The sequence below is a fragment of the Papaver somniferum genome, chromosome 1, assembly GCF_003573695.1.
Source record: "Papaver somniferum cultivar HN1 chromosome 1, ASM357369v1, whole genome shotgun sequence".
Taxonomy (NCBI): domain Eukaryota; kingdom Viridiplantae; phylum Streptophyta; class Magnoliopsida; order Ranunculales; family Papaveraceae; genus Papaver; species Papaver somniferum.
This window is the reverse complement of record NC_039358.1, coordinates 102,029,933-102,044,365: the sequence shown is the minus strand read 5'-3', so window position 1 is coordinate 102,044,365 and position 14,433 is coordinate 102,029,933. Positions and strand designations below refer to the sequence as shown.

The 14,433-nt window shown below is 35.9% G+C and overlaps 1 protein-coding gene across 1 annotated transcript; it reads left to right on the top strand.

The window, feature by feature from the left end:
- Positions 1–393: 393 nt before the first annotated feature.
- On the top strand, positions 394–1,442 carry LOC113295418 (probable glutathione S-transferase). The gene is made up of 2 exons (XM_026543761.1): positions 394–836; positions 910–1,442. The coding sequence occupies exons 1-2, from the start codon at positions 522–524 to the stop codon at positions 1,255–1,257; spliced, it is 663 nt and encodes a 220-aa protein (XP_026399546.1). The 5' UTR covers positions 394–521; the 3' UTR covers positions 1,258–1,442.
- The last annotated feature ends 12,991 nt before the right edge of the window (positions 1,443–14,433 follow it).

Genomic DNA, 14,433 nt, shown 5'->3' with positions numbered 1-14,433 from the left:
CATCAGTTCCGACAATTATTCTGGCGAGTTATTTATGTTCCGACAGACAAAGTTTCTAATAAACCTACTTAGAGGACATCGTATTTGGAAGAAAAAAATTAAACTTGTTTTAGAGTTGTGGATCATCATACCTCAACGAGCCACGCTCTCCCATATGTAAGGAGGTGTCACTGTTACTACTCTCTTCCGTGTCACTATTATTGTTACTAGATTCTGGTGTACGTGATTTTGCTAAGGGAGATTCTACTACCGAAGAGTTGCACCTAGTCATGTTTGAGAGTCACTTGGAGTCGGTCCTGGTCCTGGTCCTGGTCCTGGTCCTGTTGTTCTTAATTTGTGTACTCGTTCTATTAAAGAGAAAGTCGGAACCACTATAGTGGAGTCGCAGTTGTTTTTAGGGAGTTGGGGAATCCCTTTTCCTAATTCAGACACAACCTACCTGCAACCTATTTTCCCTTCCTCTCTCCAAAGATAAAAAAATCAAGAGCAAACCCCTTTCAAGTTCAAACTGGTTTACAGTAATGGCAGATAAACTAGTACTGTTAGATACATGGCCAAGTCCATTTGGAATGAGGGTGAGAATTGCCTTGAAAGAAAAGGGTCTCCACTATGATTACAAAGAAGAAAATCTTAGAGAAAAAAGTCCTCTTCTTCTCAAAATGAACCCACTTCATAAAAAAATCCCTGTTTTGATTCATAATGAAAAACCCATTTCTGAATCCTTACTGATCGTTCAATACATTGATGAAGTTTGGAAATATAAATCTCCACTTTTACCTAATGATCCATATGAAAGAGCTTCAGAGAGGTTTTGGGCTGATTATGTTGACAAAAAGGTTAGATCTAATTTAAATTTCCTTGGATAATTTATGAATCAATGTTCTTACAATTAGGGTTTACGAAATGCAGGTATTTGAAATTGGGAGGAAGTTATGGGTGACTAAAGGAGAAGAACATGAGAAAGCTAAGAATGATTTCATTGACTGTTTGATGGTATTAGAAGGAGAGCTTGGAGATAAGATTTACTATGGAGGTGACAAAATGGGTTTTTTAGATGTGGCTTTTGTTCCTTACTACAGTTGGTTTTACTCTTATGAAACTTGTGGCAAGTTTAGTGTGGAAGAAATTTGTCCTAAATTGATGGAATGGGCAAAGAAATGTATGGAGAAAGATAGTGTCTCTGAATCACTTCCCGAATCACAAAAGATTTATCAATTCGTTTTGAAACTTAAGCAGAGGTATGGAATTGTTGATTAGGGTTTCAGATTAAGTATTGTTACTGTTATTGTCTCACTTATGCGGCATACTTTAGATGATGTAGAATGTGTTTTATTTAAGAGTACTGAATTTCTGGATTTGGTTTCTAAGAATGAGGTTGGTCACATAATTTACCTAATTGATAGAAGAGGTAGAATCCAATGCTAAATGTTTTAAATTTGTCACATAGTTTGTTGTTTTGATGCATTTGCTCAAGTAAATCAGCAAGGTCGTAAACTTAGAAAGATATACAGGAGTATGGAGGGCAGAGAAACACCATGTGATAAAGCAGCTTGGATTTGAGAACATCTTGTATGGTGACAAGGACCACATTGGCTCCATCCAGATTATGTCTCAGCTCTCATTGATTCTTAATACTTTCTGGCCAACTGCTGTACTTTAAAAAAAATAAAAAATCAGAGACGAGCTGAATGTGCGATTATGTATTAGCTGAGTGTTCGACTGAAGTAGAGGTCGAAGGAGAATTGAGTTTTTGGGAGAGTGACTCTTCCCGTAGTGGGCATTTTTCAACCACACTAGTCGCTGGGAAGGAGTCCATATCCCCTTTGTTCTAATGGTTTGAGATGTAAGGCGTTGCTGGATTCCTTGCATCTATGGAGACATATTGGTACAGGGAGAAGGAGAGTGAGAGTGTGCATTATAATGGTGTGAGAAAGGTTATGTACAAGTAATACGAGTTTCATGTCATGCTCGGTAGTTAGATTACATCCAGACGGATTTCCCATAAATGCGTCACTGTCAATTTCCAAGGCTCATTCGTTCTTACGCTGACCAGCGTTGCCATTGGTTTGCTCCGAAAGTCCTTGGCCTGAAGAAAGGGTGGTAGTATCTAAGATTTAAAGGTGCATTCAGCGAGCTGTTGTTCATAGATGCTGCAATGGTTAGTTAAAGCTAGGCGCCAGGTTGGAAGTGTCAGCTTTTAAGGCAATCTGAGGCTTTCCCCGGATAGTAAACCAAATGATTTCCTTGACCCGATTAAATTCAACCTCGTAATAATATGATGAATGCAATGACGCACATATTGTCTACACTTACCGACATCAAGTGATTATCCCCAAGAAAATCAATATTATGCTAGTACGATAAGACAAAGGTTGACGAAGAACATGGACTCACTCGATTAAAAAACTATAAGCACGTCATTCAACTGCATCGCAGAAACTAGATTCTTTCATCCTTGTATTTTCTTCCGTAATTCGTTGTGTAATTGAGCTTTTTACGGCTAAGAGTTTATATGTTCCTGGCCGAAATTAGTTTATTTACCCACTAGAAATTCATCATTTCTCAGCGTTAGGCTAGCACTATTTTGTTGTTTGTAGCTGGGAAATGGTGAATTCTTAGTTGTAAGTAGGCATGCACACGGCATTACGATTGTTGAGCATCCGTAACGGAACCTGAGACCCTCGGTTATCCTGTTTTGATAATCGGTGATAGCAATTGATAGGTTCAGTTCGTTTCGGTTTCGAGATGATTCGGTTCCGTACAAAACGGTCGATTTTTAGTAAACTGACAGGTCATCTTCAAGGTTATTTTTGTTTTTCATAAACTCAAAAACCCATCAGAATCATGAATACTTGTTAACTTAAATTGTGAGTTTGTGACACATACACGAATCAGAGAAGAGATGATGTCTACACAAAAACTAAAACAAAAACTAAAAGAAGAGGGAACCAAGTAACCACCAATGTTTTCGTACGACAACCTGTATGGACAAAACCCAATATAATTGCAAATATATATCTAATAAAAGATCCTTGAACAATATGTATGTAGAGTTTTTATTTTTCTCACCCACAATCAATATGTCTAGACTCAAAAGCCCGCGAACCTGATTGTGTAGAAGAGTCTGTAGACGATCTCACAAATCAATATCCAAGATCAGTCTAGTCATAACCAAATCAATAGAATCCGAATTCTAACTAGTATGAAACTTGTAACCTGTCCTTCAAGATACAAATTCAATAAGAACAAATCTCGTTATTGTTCTCAATTAATAAGGACTTAACTATCTAGATTGATTACGCACTACCGGTGCGATTCCTATTATAAAGATAAAACAAAATAAAGCGGAAAAGGAAAAATACAAGTCACCAGAAATTTTGTTAACGAGGAAAATTGCACCTACAAAAAAAACTCGAAACCTCCCATCTTTGAACACCAAACCTTATTAAGCTTCTACAGACACTAGCGTACAGTCAGACTTCAAACTAAAATGTGATGAGACCGAATTAACCCTCCAAGCAACTCAGCTGCAATCGTGCTTTTTACATCTCTTGAATCTCGCAAGGTTCTGCGCAACTGATTCCCTTGGCTGACATCCTTTACAGCCTACTAGTTGCTTCAACCTAAGTGATGACTTTTGATACCAACATGCCTCTGACAGATAACCCTATTTTATTTCCCTTTTGATTTTTCAATCTAGGCTTGGAAATTTGTTTGCAATTAAAAAGGCAAGCAAACCTCACGAATCGAAACAGTTACACTTAGTTAGCTGAAAAGCCTAGATTACTAACCATCTCTCAAGAACAATCCATACAAATCAAAGAAGGGTTAGATATCTATCTTGAGGAATCACAAAATCTGAGACGAAGAGAACTATGTGATTTCTATTTATCTCGTTTCTTATATGAGATTACGATAACCTCAAAGACCAATAATAACAAGATCAAGATACAAGAACTATCAGGTAAAAGATAGTCTGACCTAGCTTCACGAATTCCTAATTGAAGTCTTTAAGTCGTAACCTAGAATACAGTTCATGAAGAACCTAGGTTATAAAGGATGACTCTAGATTAGAAACTAGGACAAAGAAATGTCTGGTACTAAGAAATCTTGTTGCAAAATCTCTATATTTATAGATCTTCAAGGCTCTAGGTAGATTTTGATTCAAGCTAAGATAACTTGAGATCCAAGAGAAAACTTTCTCAATTTAGATGAAATTCTTATTAAGAATTCATGTAATCATGTGAGAAGTCCCCATGAAATTACACATAAGAATATACAATATGGTACAAGATTCTGAAACCGTGTACAATGATAGTTCAAATTGAGATATATGCCTTTTGAAGTTACAAGCATAAGTGGTGTTCAATAACACTCAAGACTTAAAACATGATTCACAAACACATAATGATTCAATGACAAAGTTGAGAGTTTTACCAACACCAAACATATTTGTGAAAATAGTTTATGAGCATCTGCTTAGTTCAGAAAGGGGTAGGTATACCTACCGGGTATGCACACCTATGGGAAATCCGTGAATTCGGGATGTTGGGGCATGCGTACTCGGTATGTGTACACTTAGTCATTCGCAAACTCAGTTCCAATGGGTACATGTATTGGGTAGGTGTACCTTCCCCCATTCTCGAAATTAGAATCATGCAGTACGCGTACCTTTCCAGTATCCAGAACTCAGTATGTTGTGAAAACTCTATTTAATCAATTTGAAACATTCCCAATTGCCATAAATAGAAAATATCATTGCCTGGGAAATTTCCAAATGATCAACTTGAAACAAAAATAGTTTATGAAAAATAAATTTTTCTTAACCAAGATTTTTAAGGATCCAGAACACCCATTGGTTCAATCATATTTCGAGAGATTTATCAAGACAATCCTGACTCAAATCATACGACATAGTCTCATAAGATAGAATGGTAAGTGTTGTGAATAAATAGGATGGTTCAGTCTTCACATGCCTCTTTGTTGATGAAGTTTTCCAAATGTCTTCGTTTGTTCTTCAGTCTTCAATCTACGAGGGTTATTCGGTGATGTCTGAAACCCAACCACCATACTCTAATCCTAGTCCAAGACTTGATTTTAATATACTAGAAATCAAGATATAGTTTTGTGCATCTAACATTTACAACAAGCTTAAGATAGCAAATCCTGCGAGTTCGACCAGCAGTGCTCTAACACAAACATACATGAAAAAGAAGACATATATTATAATTTCAAAGACATAGATTGTTGTATTGCAAACTAAAACTGTTCAATTCTTCAATGAGTTTATTATTGAACCAAGACCTTTCTTTTCATGTTATAAAATTATTAACCACCACATGCAGATACCAACTTAACCACTTACATTCAGTTTGCTGAGAAGCCTGGATTCTTACCACCTCTTAAGAACAATCGAGAACTAATCAATTAAGAATAGTTTTCAGATATCTATCTTGAGGAGTCACAAAGTTTGAGACGAAGAGAACTCTATAATTTTTACCTATCTTTCCTAAAAGAGATTACGAAAACCTCGATAACTTAAAAGCAAGATCAGGATACACGAACTATCAAGGTAAAGATAGTCGGACCTGGCTTCATGAATCCCCAAGTGAAGTCTTTAAGTCGCATACCTAATGTGTTTCTCAGAGGAAACCTATGTCAAAAGAGGACGACTCTATCAAGTGTCAGGGATTGAATTTCCCAGTTGAAAGAGAATCTATATTTATAGCTAGGCATTCTAGACTGAGGGTTGCTTAGAATTCAAGATAAGATAACTTGAGATTCAAGCAAACACTTTCTCTGTTTAGATGAAACTCTAATTAGGGTTTTAAGTAAGTATGTGGCAAGTTTTTCCTAAAATTACATAGAAGAATATACACGGTGGTCTGGTTACAGAACCATGTATAATGACCCTTCTGGAAAATATACCTTATGAACTATTAAGCAATTTGATGTTCATTTAAACACTTGAGAATTTAATCATGATCCACATACACAATTATTTTAATGATCAATGATGTCTTGGAGGTGTTTATGAGAGTCATAGAAATGCTAAATGTATTTAAATAATAAGTCTTTGAGCATCTGCTAATGTTTTACTGGGATCGTTGGTGAAACAGTTCGTGACCCATTAGGCAAGTCACGAGTCAGGATGCTACGGTTCGTGAACCGGGTTCTCCAACAGTTTTTCGGCTCATGAAATCAGATGACAACGATTCATGAAATGGGTTCACCAACCATTAGCCTTTCACCAATTTTAGATCACCACGGTTTATAAACCGGGTTGGTAAACGGTGTTCGCAAACCATTTTGTATTCTAGAAACCTAAATATTCATGGTTTGCGAGATGGTTCGCCAATTTACCCTGACTCGAAATAATAGAAGTTTCTCTTTAATGTTTGAAATATTTCTAAATTACAAAAATCATTGCTTGGGCAATTTTCGAATGATCCACAAAATTAATTCTTGAACAATAAATTATTTCGAACTAATATTGTTAAGAACCTTTGAACATACAATGCTTGAATCATATTTCGAGATGTTTAGCAAAACAAGCTTGACTTGAAATGTCTTCTTTGCAATAGATCACTAGAAGTCATACAACATAGTCTCATACAAATAGAATGGTAACTTTTGTGACCAAATAGAATGGTTCAGTGTTCACATACCTTGTTGATGAAGTTTTCCAAATATCTTCGTTGATCTCTAGTCTTCGAGGGTGATGTATGATACTCAACTACTGATGTATTTTCAAATGTTGTTGTAGATAGTGGTGAAAACTGGGTTCTTTTCGAACTTGTGAAGGTAAATTTTTCTAGATTTAAATAAATAAAATTATATGCACAATATTAACAAAATATGGGAGAGAATTTTTACTGGGGGTCAGAATTCCACCATCCACCAAAATTTATGTGATTCAATAACAATTCTTATCATGCAATTCTAGACAATATAACTCCAATCAAAGGGAATTGTGATTCTAATCATTGCCTAAATTAGATTTTGAAAACATCCATTGTTAATCGCGAGCATGAAGTATCAAAAGCAATTTACTAAGCATACTCCATCAAGAGAAAACACAATTGATTAATAAAAATCATTTACTCCATATTTATTCGGTGCAATTAATCATAAAAGAGTTGCATAAATAAATTTAAATAAATTTTACCACATAACTTTTGGAAGAACGGCTTCCTCCGTCACCCCTGGGATTGGATTTAGCTACTCATGATGAAAAACCTCTCAAAATGATTCATTGATACTCAAAAGTTGTTTACAATCAAGAGAAAATGGAGAAAAAATGGTTTACAACACTGTTTGCAACGCATAAAAACGTTACAAACAGCTGTTAGAACAGCGACAAAAGGGAAGTGCAAGTTTCCTGGTTGAATACGTCCCTCACTTGAGCGTCGCAGACACTTGTGTAAAACGACTGCTTCTACCCGTCTGTTCTTCGCGTTCTTCAGTTTACACCAGCAGAAAACTCTTCACTGCGTGTTCTTCTTTTTGATTTTTTTCGACTCCTAAACTATCCCCCAGACTCTCCAACTCTTCTCAACTCTTTAGCCTTGTATTTATAGTGTTTTAGAACAAAAATATCCGACCATAACACCGTATAATCTCCCATTAATCCCGTCTTTGCTCGCTGCCCATATTTAACAATAATTTCCATTTTTGGCTTCTACACACGTAAACTTTGATCCTGCACGCTCTAGTTAACCTTCCCCACGCCTCCAAAGTCATCGAACTCCTCCAAAACACTCCATGCATGGCAAACACACAATCAAACTCGTGTTACAGGACACGTTGCTCTGTTTTGAGCTCGTGACTCAAACCAGGATTTCCAACCAATTCCGATCAAATCCGATGCCCACAATGTGTTCCTTAAGCTATATCACATCTTCCTACCAAGTTTGAGCCATTGAATCGCAACACAACACCTTCATTTTGTCGATTTAAAATCTGCCAGTTGATGAACCAATTTTCCCGCCAAAAAGTTTATTTGAATTTGAGAAGAAGGTGCCTCTTATCCAGAGTGATGGGGTGCGAATAGTAATTTTTCTGGGATCCTCCGGTACATTTCTTGGGACGTTTCCGGTGCATTTCTGGGGTGCCTTTCAGTGCATTTCTCCGGGGTGTAAAACATTACTTATTGAGCAACTCTTTCTACACAAGGGGTATTTCTCCAAAAACACCTAAACAAACATAAAAACACCACAATAAGCAAAAATGGGTACTAACAAAATACACAAAAGAGATGAAAATAGACACATAAATGCGTCTATCAACTACCAACTTTTATAACTAGTCTGAGACTTGACTTAGTAGACTAGAATTCAAGATATAGTTTTGTTCAACTGACATTGACAACAATCTTGAGATAGCAAAACTTGTAGGTTCAATCGAGCAGTGCTCTAATATCTTTTTGTCGAGTAATTCTAGCGGCTCTGAGTGTCTTGAGAGGGATTATATTGATAACGGTGTCGTTAACGATCTCCAAACTTATTTCCTTTGTGATTGACTGTGGCTAGCAGTCCCCAATCGCACAACTCTTTGTCTGTGACTGTATTTCTGGAAAAGACAAGCGCATTCTTGGCACAACATGGTTCAGAGCGGTGAAGATGTCATTCCGTTGTGCTTTTGATAGATAGAACAATTCACATAAATAGTTCATCAAGGATTTAACTGCTTTATTGACCGGTTCTTCAGATAAGGTGAATGCTCTGACTGGGAGAGGGTTCATATACAGTCCTTCAGTCCCCAACAACTCAAGTATAGTTCACCAGATTCAACATTTTCTTTGAAGTGTTTCAGAATATTGCAGTTACTTGTTGGATGATGGACGAATTGGTAGAAGCAACCGTACTTAGGATCTTCCATCTCCTCTTCAGTTGGTGGACATCTGACAAGAGGAAACTTGATTGTACCATCTTGAATTCATACTTCCAGCAACTTAATTCCTTCTTCCATAGGAAGAGGAAAGTTTTGGGTCGTCTGAGCATCCCTTGCGCGTTGTAGTTATTAACGTTGAACAGGTGCCAATGCAGCTTAGACTTGATTTTCTCTTAGTGGAGTCCACGCCTTTTATGCGTTCAGAGAGGCGACTTTCCTTTTTTCTCCTCCAGTAATAGCATTCATGGAAGGTCAGAGAATATATTTCTTATTGACGAGACATCTTGAAAACACGGGGTACCAAAATACACCACCAACTTTTTCGTAAGCAATCTATATGGACAAACTTAAACACAATTCCAAGAGTTCAACTTAATGAATCTCAATCGAGGAATAGTATTCAGATTTATATCTCTTTCTCTCACAATCAAAAAGTTTACAGAGACTAGTCCGTGAACCCGATTTGCGTGTGAGAGTACTTGGGTGATTCCAAAGCTCAATTTCCGAAGTAATCAATCAAGTCGTATCCAACAAACAAGGTTGGACGTATCTACTATGATTGGTTAATGCAAAACCTGTGATATTTCAATTGTAAATATAAACAATATATTGCGGGAAAGAAATAACACAGACACCAGAAATTTTGTTAACGAGGAAACCGCAAATGCAAAAAAAACTCGGGACCTAGTCCAGATTGAACACCAAACTGTATTAAGCCGCTACAGACACTATCCTACTATCAATTAACTTCGGAATGGAATGTAGTTGAGCCATAAAAGGTATCCCACTGATTAAGGTACAATCACGCTCCTTACGCCTCTTGAATCCCAGCAAGACTCCGTGCAATTGATTCCCTTAGCTGACGTCACACCAACTAAGAGTTGTTTCAACTCAATTGAAGACTTTAAACCAATCTTCCTCCCACAAGCCTATATATGTGATTTTCTTTTTGATCGAAGATCAAGGTGATGGAAATCGATAGCAATAGACAAAGTCTATCTAACCTTAAAATCTGGACTTAAGCAACCCGAAGTGCAGCCTAGATTATTATTCACCTCACAAGTATTAAACTTGTGGAATCAACAAAGTCTGAGACGAAGAGAACTGTGAATATTACTACTTATCTTGTTCAAGTGAGTAGCTAAACAATCGAACATGATCAGGATACTCGATCTATCAGATAAACAATAGACGTACCTGGCTTCACGAATCCCTATGAAGTATTTCGAATTTCTAAGCCTTACAAGGGTTTTAGGAAGAGGACGACTCTAATTTTACAACTAGGACAAACCAAGAAAAGTAGTATATGGATTCAAAGATCCCAGTTATCTGAGGTTCCCCTTATATAGACATTCAAAGCATAGGTTGCTTTAGGTTTAAGCTAAGATAGCTTTGGAACCAAGAAAACAATATCCACCGTTAGATGGATCTTGAATCTGATTTGCATAATCAAGATACACACTATGGTTAGCATGAACCATAACCGAACCATGTAAAAGACCACGCTCATGAATGGTTAGCTGAATCTATCCAATTGAACTATAAGCTTGAGTAATTTCATAAACACTTAAGACTCAACTCGAAACACAATCATGTGATCAAATGTGTTTTTAGAGATTATTCAAATGTTGATTATCTCGAAGAAATAACTTAATGTGCATATGAATTTAATCGACATGGTAAGTAGGCGTACAAGGTACAAGTACTTAACATGTTCGTGAACAGTTATGTCATGGTACGTGTACCAGTATGTATACTTTATAACATTACCGAGCTCCGGAGTTCACTGAATTTTTTCAGTAGGTGTACTGGTATGTCAACCTTAAGACAAAACTGAGTTCCAGAGTTAACACATAATATTTTCGGTATGCGTACTGGTATGGATACCACTTAAACATAACCAAGTTCCGGAGTTCGTACAACCTTTCTGGTACGTGTACCGGTATAGATACCAAACCGGTTCCGTAACCAACAGTTCTTTTCTAGTACGCTTACTGGTTTGCGTACCGATCCGGATTCACGACTTCACGAACTTTTAAAGGTGTGCATACTAATATGCGTACCAAAAATATGTTTGTCGACATATAGCTACTCCGAGATGATGACTGTCGTGATGTTCGTTTCTCAACTACATCTTTTATCGTAATTCGAGACTTCACTAATTGTAGACTAGAAATAAAATATAGTTTGGACAACTAAATTTGACAACAAGCTTGAGATAACAACACTTGTGAGTTTTACCGAGCAATGTTCTAAGAATCTCCCTCTTTATCAATTTTAGTGACAAAACTATCAATACATATGGATAAAAACATAAAGCTTCAGAAACTCCTTGAATCCACCATGCCTTGATTTCCTTGGTTTCTTCAACTCCTTGAAATCTTCGTTATTTCAAGTTGCAATGATTCTGAATGTATTCAACTCAGCATCGTTGTTGTTGATAATTCGTATCCATAGCTATAAAAACTTTTAAAAACAAATATTCTCAATCATCGTTATACAGAAACATAGTATTATTATCTTCTCCAAAGCTCAATTGTATCCCAACTTTGAAGTAATACTATGGTGATATGTTTCTCTCCCTTAATCAATACTTACATCTTTTTCATAATAGGTGAAACCTATAGATTATTGATTCACTTCTTCTTACATAATGATCCGTAAACCATATGTATGTAGTGAGAAACTACTAATTAATTCTCCCCCTTTTTGTCAATAAAAATTGGCAAAGGTACTAAAATCGTGGGATCGTAATGAATACAACCAAAGGTTACTTCAATATTCAAAGGTTACATATCAATTTTATTTAGATGACATCACATAGTAAGAATATACTTAGCGCTCATCTATGATATTTAAGATATGCATCCCTTGTAAATTCCACAACCACACTCCCCACAAAGATATAACAGTTAAGCACAAGTTCATTTAAGAAATCTCGCCAATTTGATATCATTCCCAAGAGAACAACATGAGTGATCTTACTTTATGAAAAAGAAGGATTTTGTCGGACATTAACAAATCACATGAATTTGTATCCTGAATATCGACTTAAATTAATCTTAACGTCAGTTACAAACAAAGAGATAATTTTAATAGGTATGACTCAAAATAAGAAAATCTTACGGAGTGTGTAACCCAGTAATAACACAAAAGTGTGATCACAAGTTGATCGATACTGCGAGAAAATTCTCAAAGAGTTTGTTCTATTTCAGTTTATAAAAACATAATAGGTTTAACTTCTGAGCATATATGAAATATCAGCTCGATTCACGAAAACGTAAAGGCACATATATTTTATAAGACTTTTACAATAATAAAACCAATACTATTACATACTACAAGTTCATCTTCCAAAAACTATAGAATTTAAATAAACAAATCTAAAAACATGCAAGATGAAAATCGTTGGAAATAGCTTGTGTAATCACAATTTTTGCTATATTAAACCCTAGTTATCCTTCTCAAAAGTAAGAATAAATTCTCACAAGAAGTTTCCTGGTAAAAAAAATAACAAAAAAACAATAATTCATGTTTAGTCTGCGACTTGTGTTTTGAGAGAACCAAGATCATCAGATGTTTTTCCCAGTTCCGAATTAAGAAGCTTGAGATCCCTTTTGGCGGCAGACAATGGTTCAAACACAACTTTGATGTCATTCATAATGTTTTCGACCAAATCACGGAACATCTGAACTGGACTTGACCTCCTTTATGTTCTTGAGCAAAGTAACAGGATACGGTGACAGGATTGTCGTAAAACTCAATGATTCCTGTGGAATCATCATCCTCCATCTTCTTGTTATTTTCCTTTGTGTTGTTTGAAATCTTAGAAGCATCCATTGTTTGTGAACGTTCGCGAGTTATTCCAGCACTTTGTATATAATACAAGATATGCGTACCTTGAATATATATATGTATCACAGTTTCTAGGTTGAGGAAATTGAGGGAAGAGAGATCCTTTCTAGAATCTTCTGAAGATGTTTTGACTCATTACTTTCATAAGTTCGGGATGGCTTCGGAACTCACACGCATATAGGTCCGCGAGCACATGTATTGTGACCGGACTCATTTAAGCAGACAAATAATCAACCTTGTTCTTATCCCAATAGATAGAATATAGAGCACAAGAGGTAGTTGAGATATTTTCATTAAAATACATGACATAACCAAAGATTAACCACTTTATGGTGAAATTCAAAACTAAAAATAAGGTACACATAATACAAAAATACATCATATGTCAAGAAGGAGTTTGTTACCATTCTTGAACATACTGTCCTTCCTCCTTTTCATGCTCCAGGAGGAGGAACGATTTACCAAAATCAAGTTATGTTATGGTAGGCATCCGTCAAAGGCCCATCATGAACAACAAGATTCTTTGGTAAGCTTTCCATGATTTGTACCTGTTATGTCTTTAGAACAGTTTATATTACTAAGGGAAAAGGATGTATAATTCTTACCTGTATTTATCCTTCTCCTACCTAAAGTCCTTGAATTGGCTAATCTGTATTCTGAGCTCAGAAATCGTATGATTAACCCTTGTCCGAAGGTTCAAAACTGTGTAGTTATGTGTTTCTGAGATAGATTTCTTAGGTATCTCTTCTTTTTATTATTCTCTTCAAGATTTCTTGAAGGGGAATCAGAATGACTATTTTTTAGGATAGTCTTTTTTCAATTGAAAGTATCGGATCTTGTTTTTGTCTTTAAAAAGTTATCCTTTTGATAACCATTACAATTAAGAAAAGGATTTGTATGACATTTATAAGCAAGTCTTGGTTTATCACAACATTGATTCCTTTGCCTAAAGGTTGGACGTTGACAACCCGTAATGTCAAGAATATTAGTCTTAACATATGATCTAGGTTTGACCACTTCTTGTGATGCCCAAATAAGAACATCATGAAGTTTTTCATTCTTTATGCGAAAACGACATTCCTTTTGCACGTGACCGTATTTTCTGCAATAATAACAAACATAAGGAGTGTTATTACTTGGATTCATGCGTGATGATTTTGGAGGTTGATATAATTTACTCTTTCGAACTTCAACTGCCGATATGGGTATTTCAATTTTGCCATCAGTGGAAACCTTTATTAAAAGGAAGTACTATCCTTGACAAATTTTATCGAACAAATATGTTTTAAAAACAGAGAAAGTGTTTTTCTCACTCGAGAAGAACAACTTGAGGTTGATTAACTGCTGCTCTTGATAATATCAAGTTGTTGGAAGAAAACTTGAAAAATTTCAATGCTAGTTCAAACAAATCAACCACTATGCTAGCAGCAAGTAAAAATCATCGTGATACACGAGGATTGGGCTTTAAGGGAATAGATGTTCCAAGTATTAGCAAGTATTAGCAAGTTTTTGAGAGTTAAACCTTGCTTCCTTCCTTGCAAGTTTTTCTTCCAACTTAATGAGATTTATACGAAGATTTTCACATTCATAATTTGTTGAACGCATATCTTCTTCGCGATCCTTAAGAAGGGATTGTATTAGATGATAATCACAATCATAACCTTTAAGGACCTTTCTCAATTTTTT

Bases quoted from the DNA above. Each gene is read 5' to 3' on its own strand.
- LOC113295418 (XM_026543761.1), top strand. From the start codon at position 522: ATGGCAGATAAACTAGTACTGTTAGATACATGGCCAAGTCCATTTGGA. The intron at 837-909 runs GTTAGATCTAAT...TACGAAATGCAG, and splicing joins CTGATTATGTTGACAAAAAG to GTATTTGAAATTGGGAGGAA.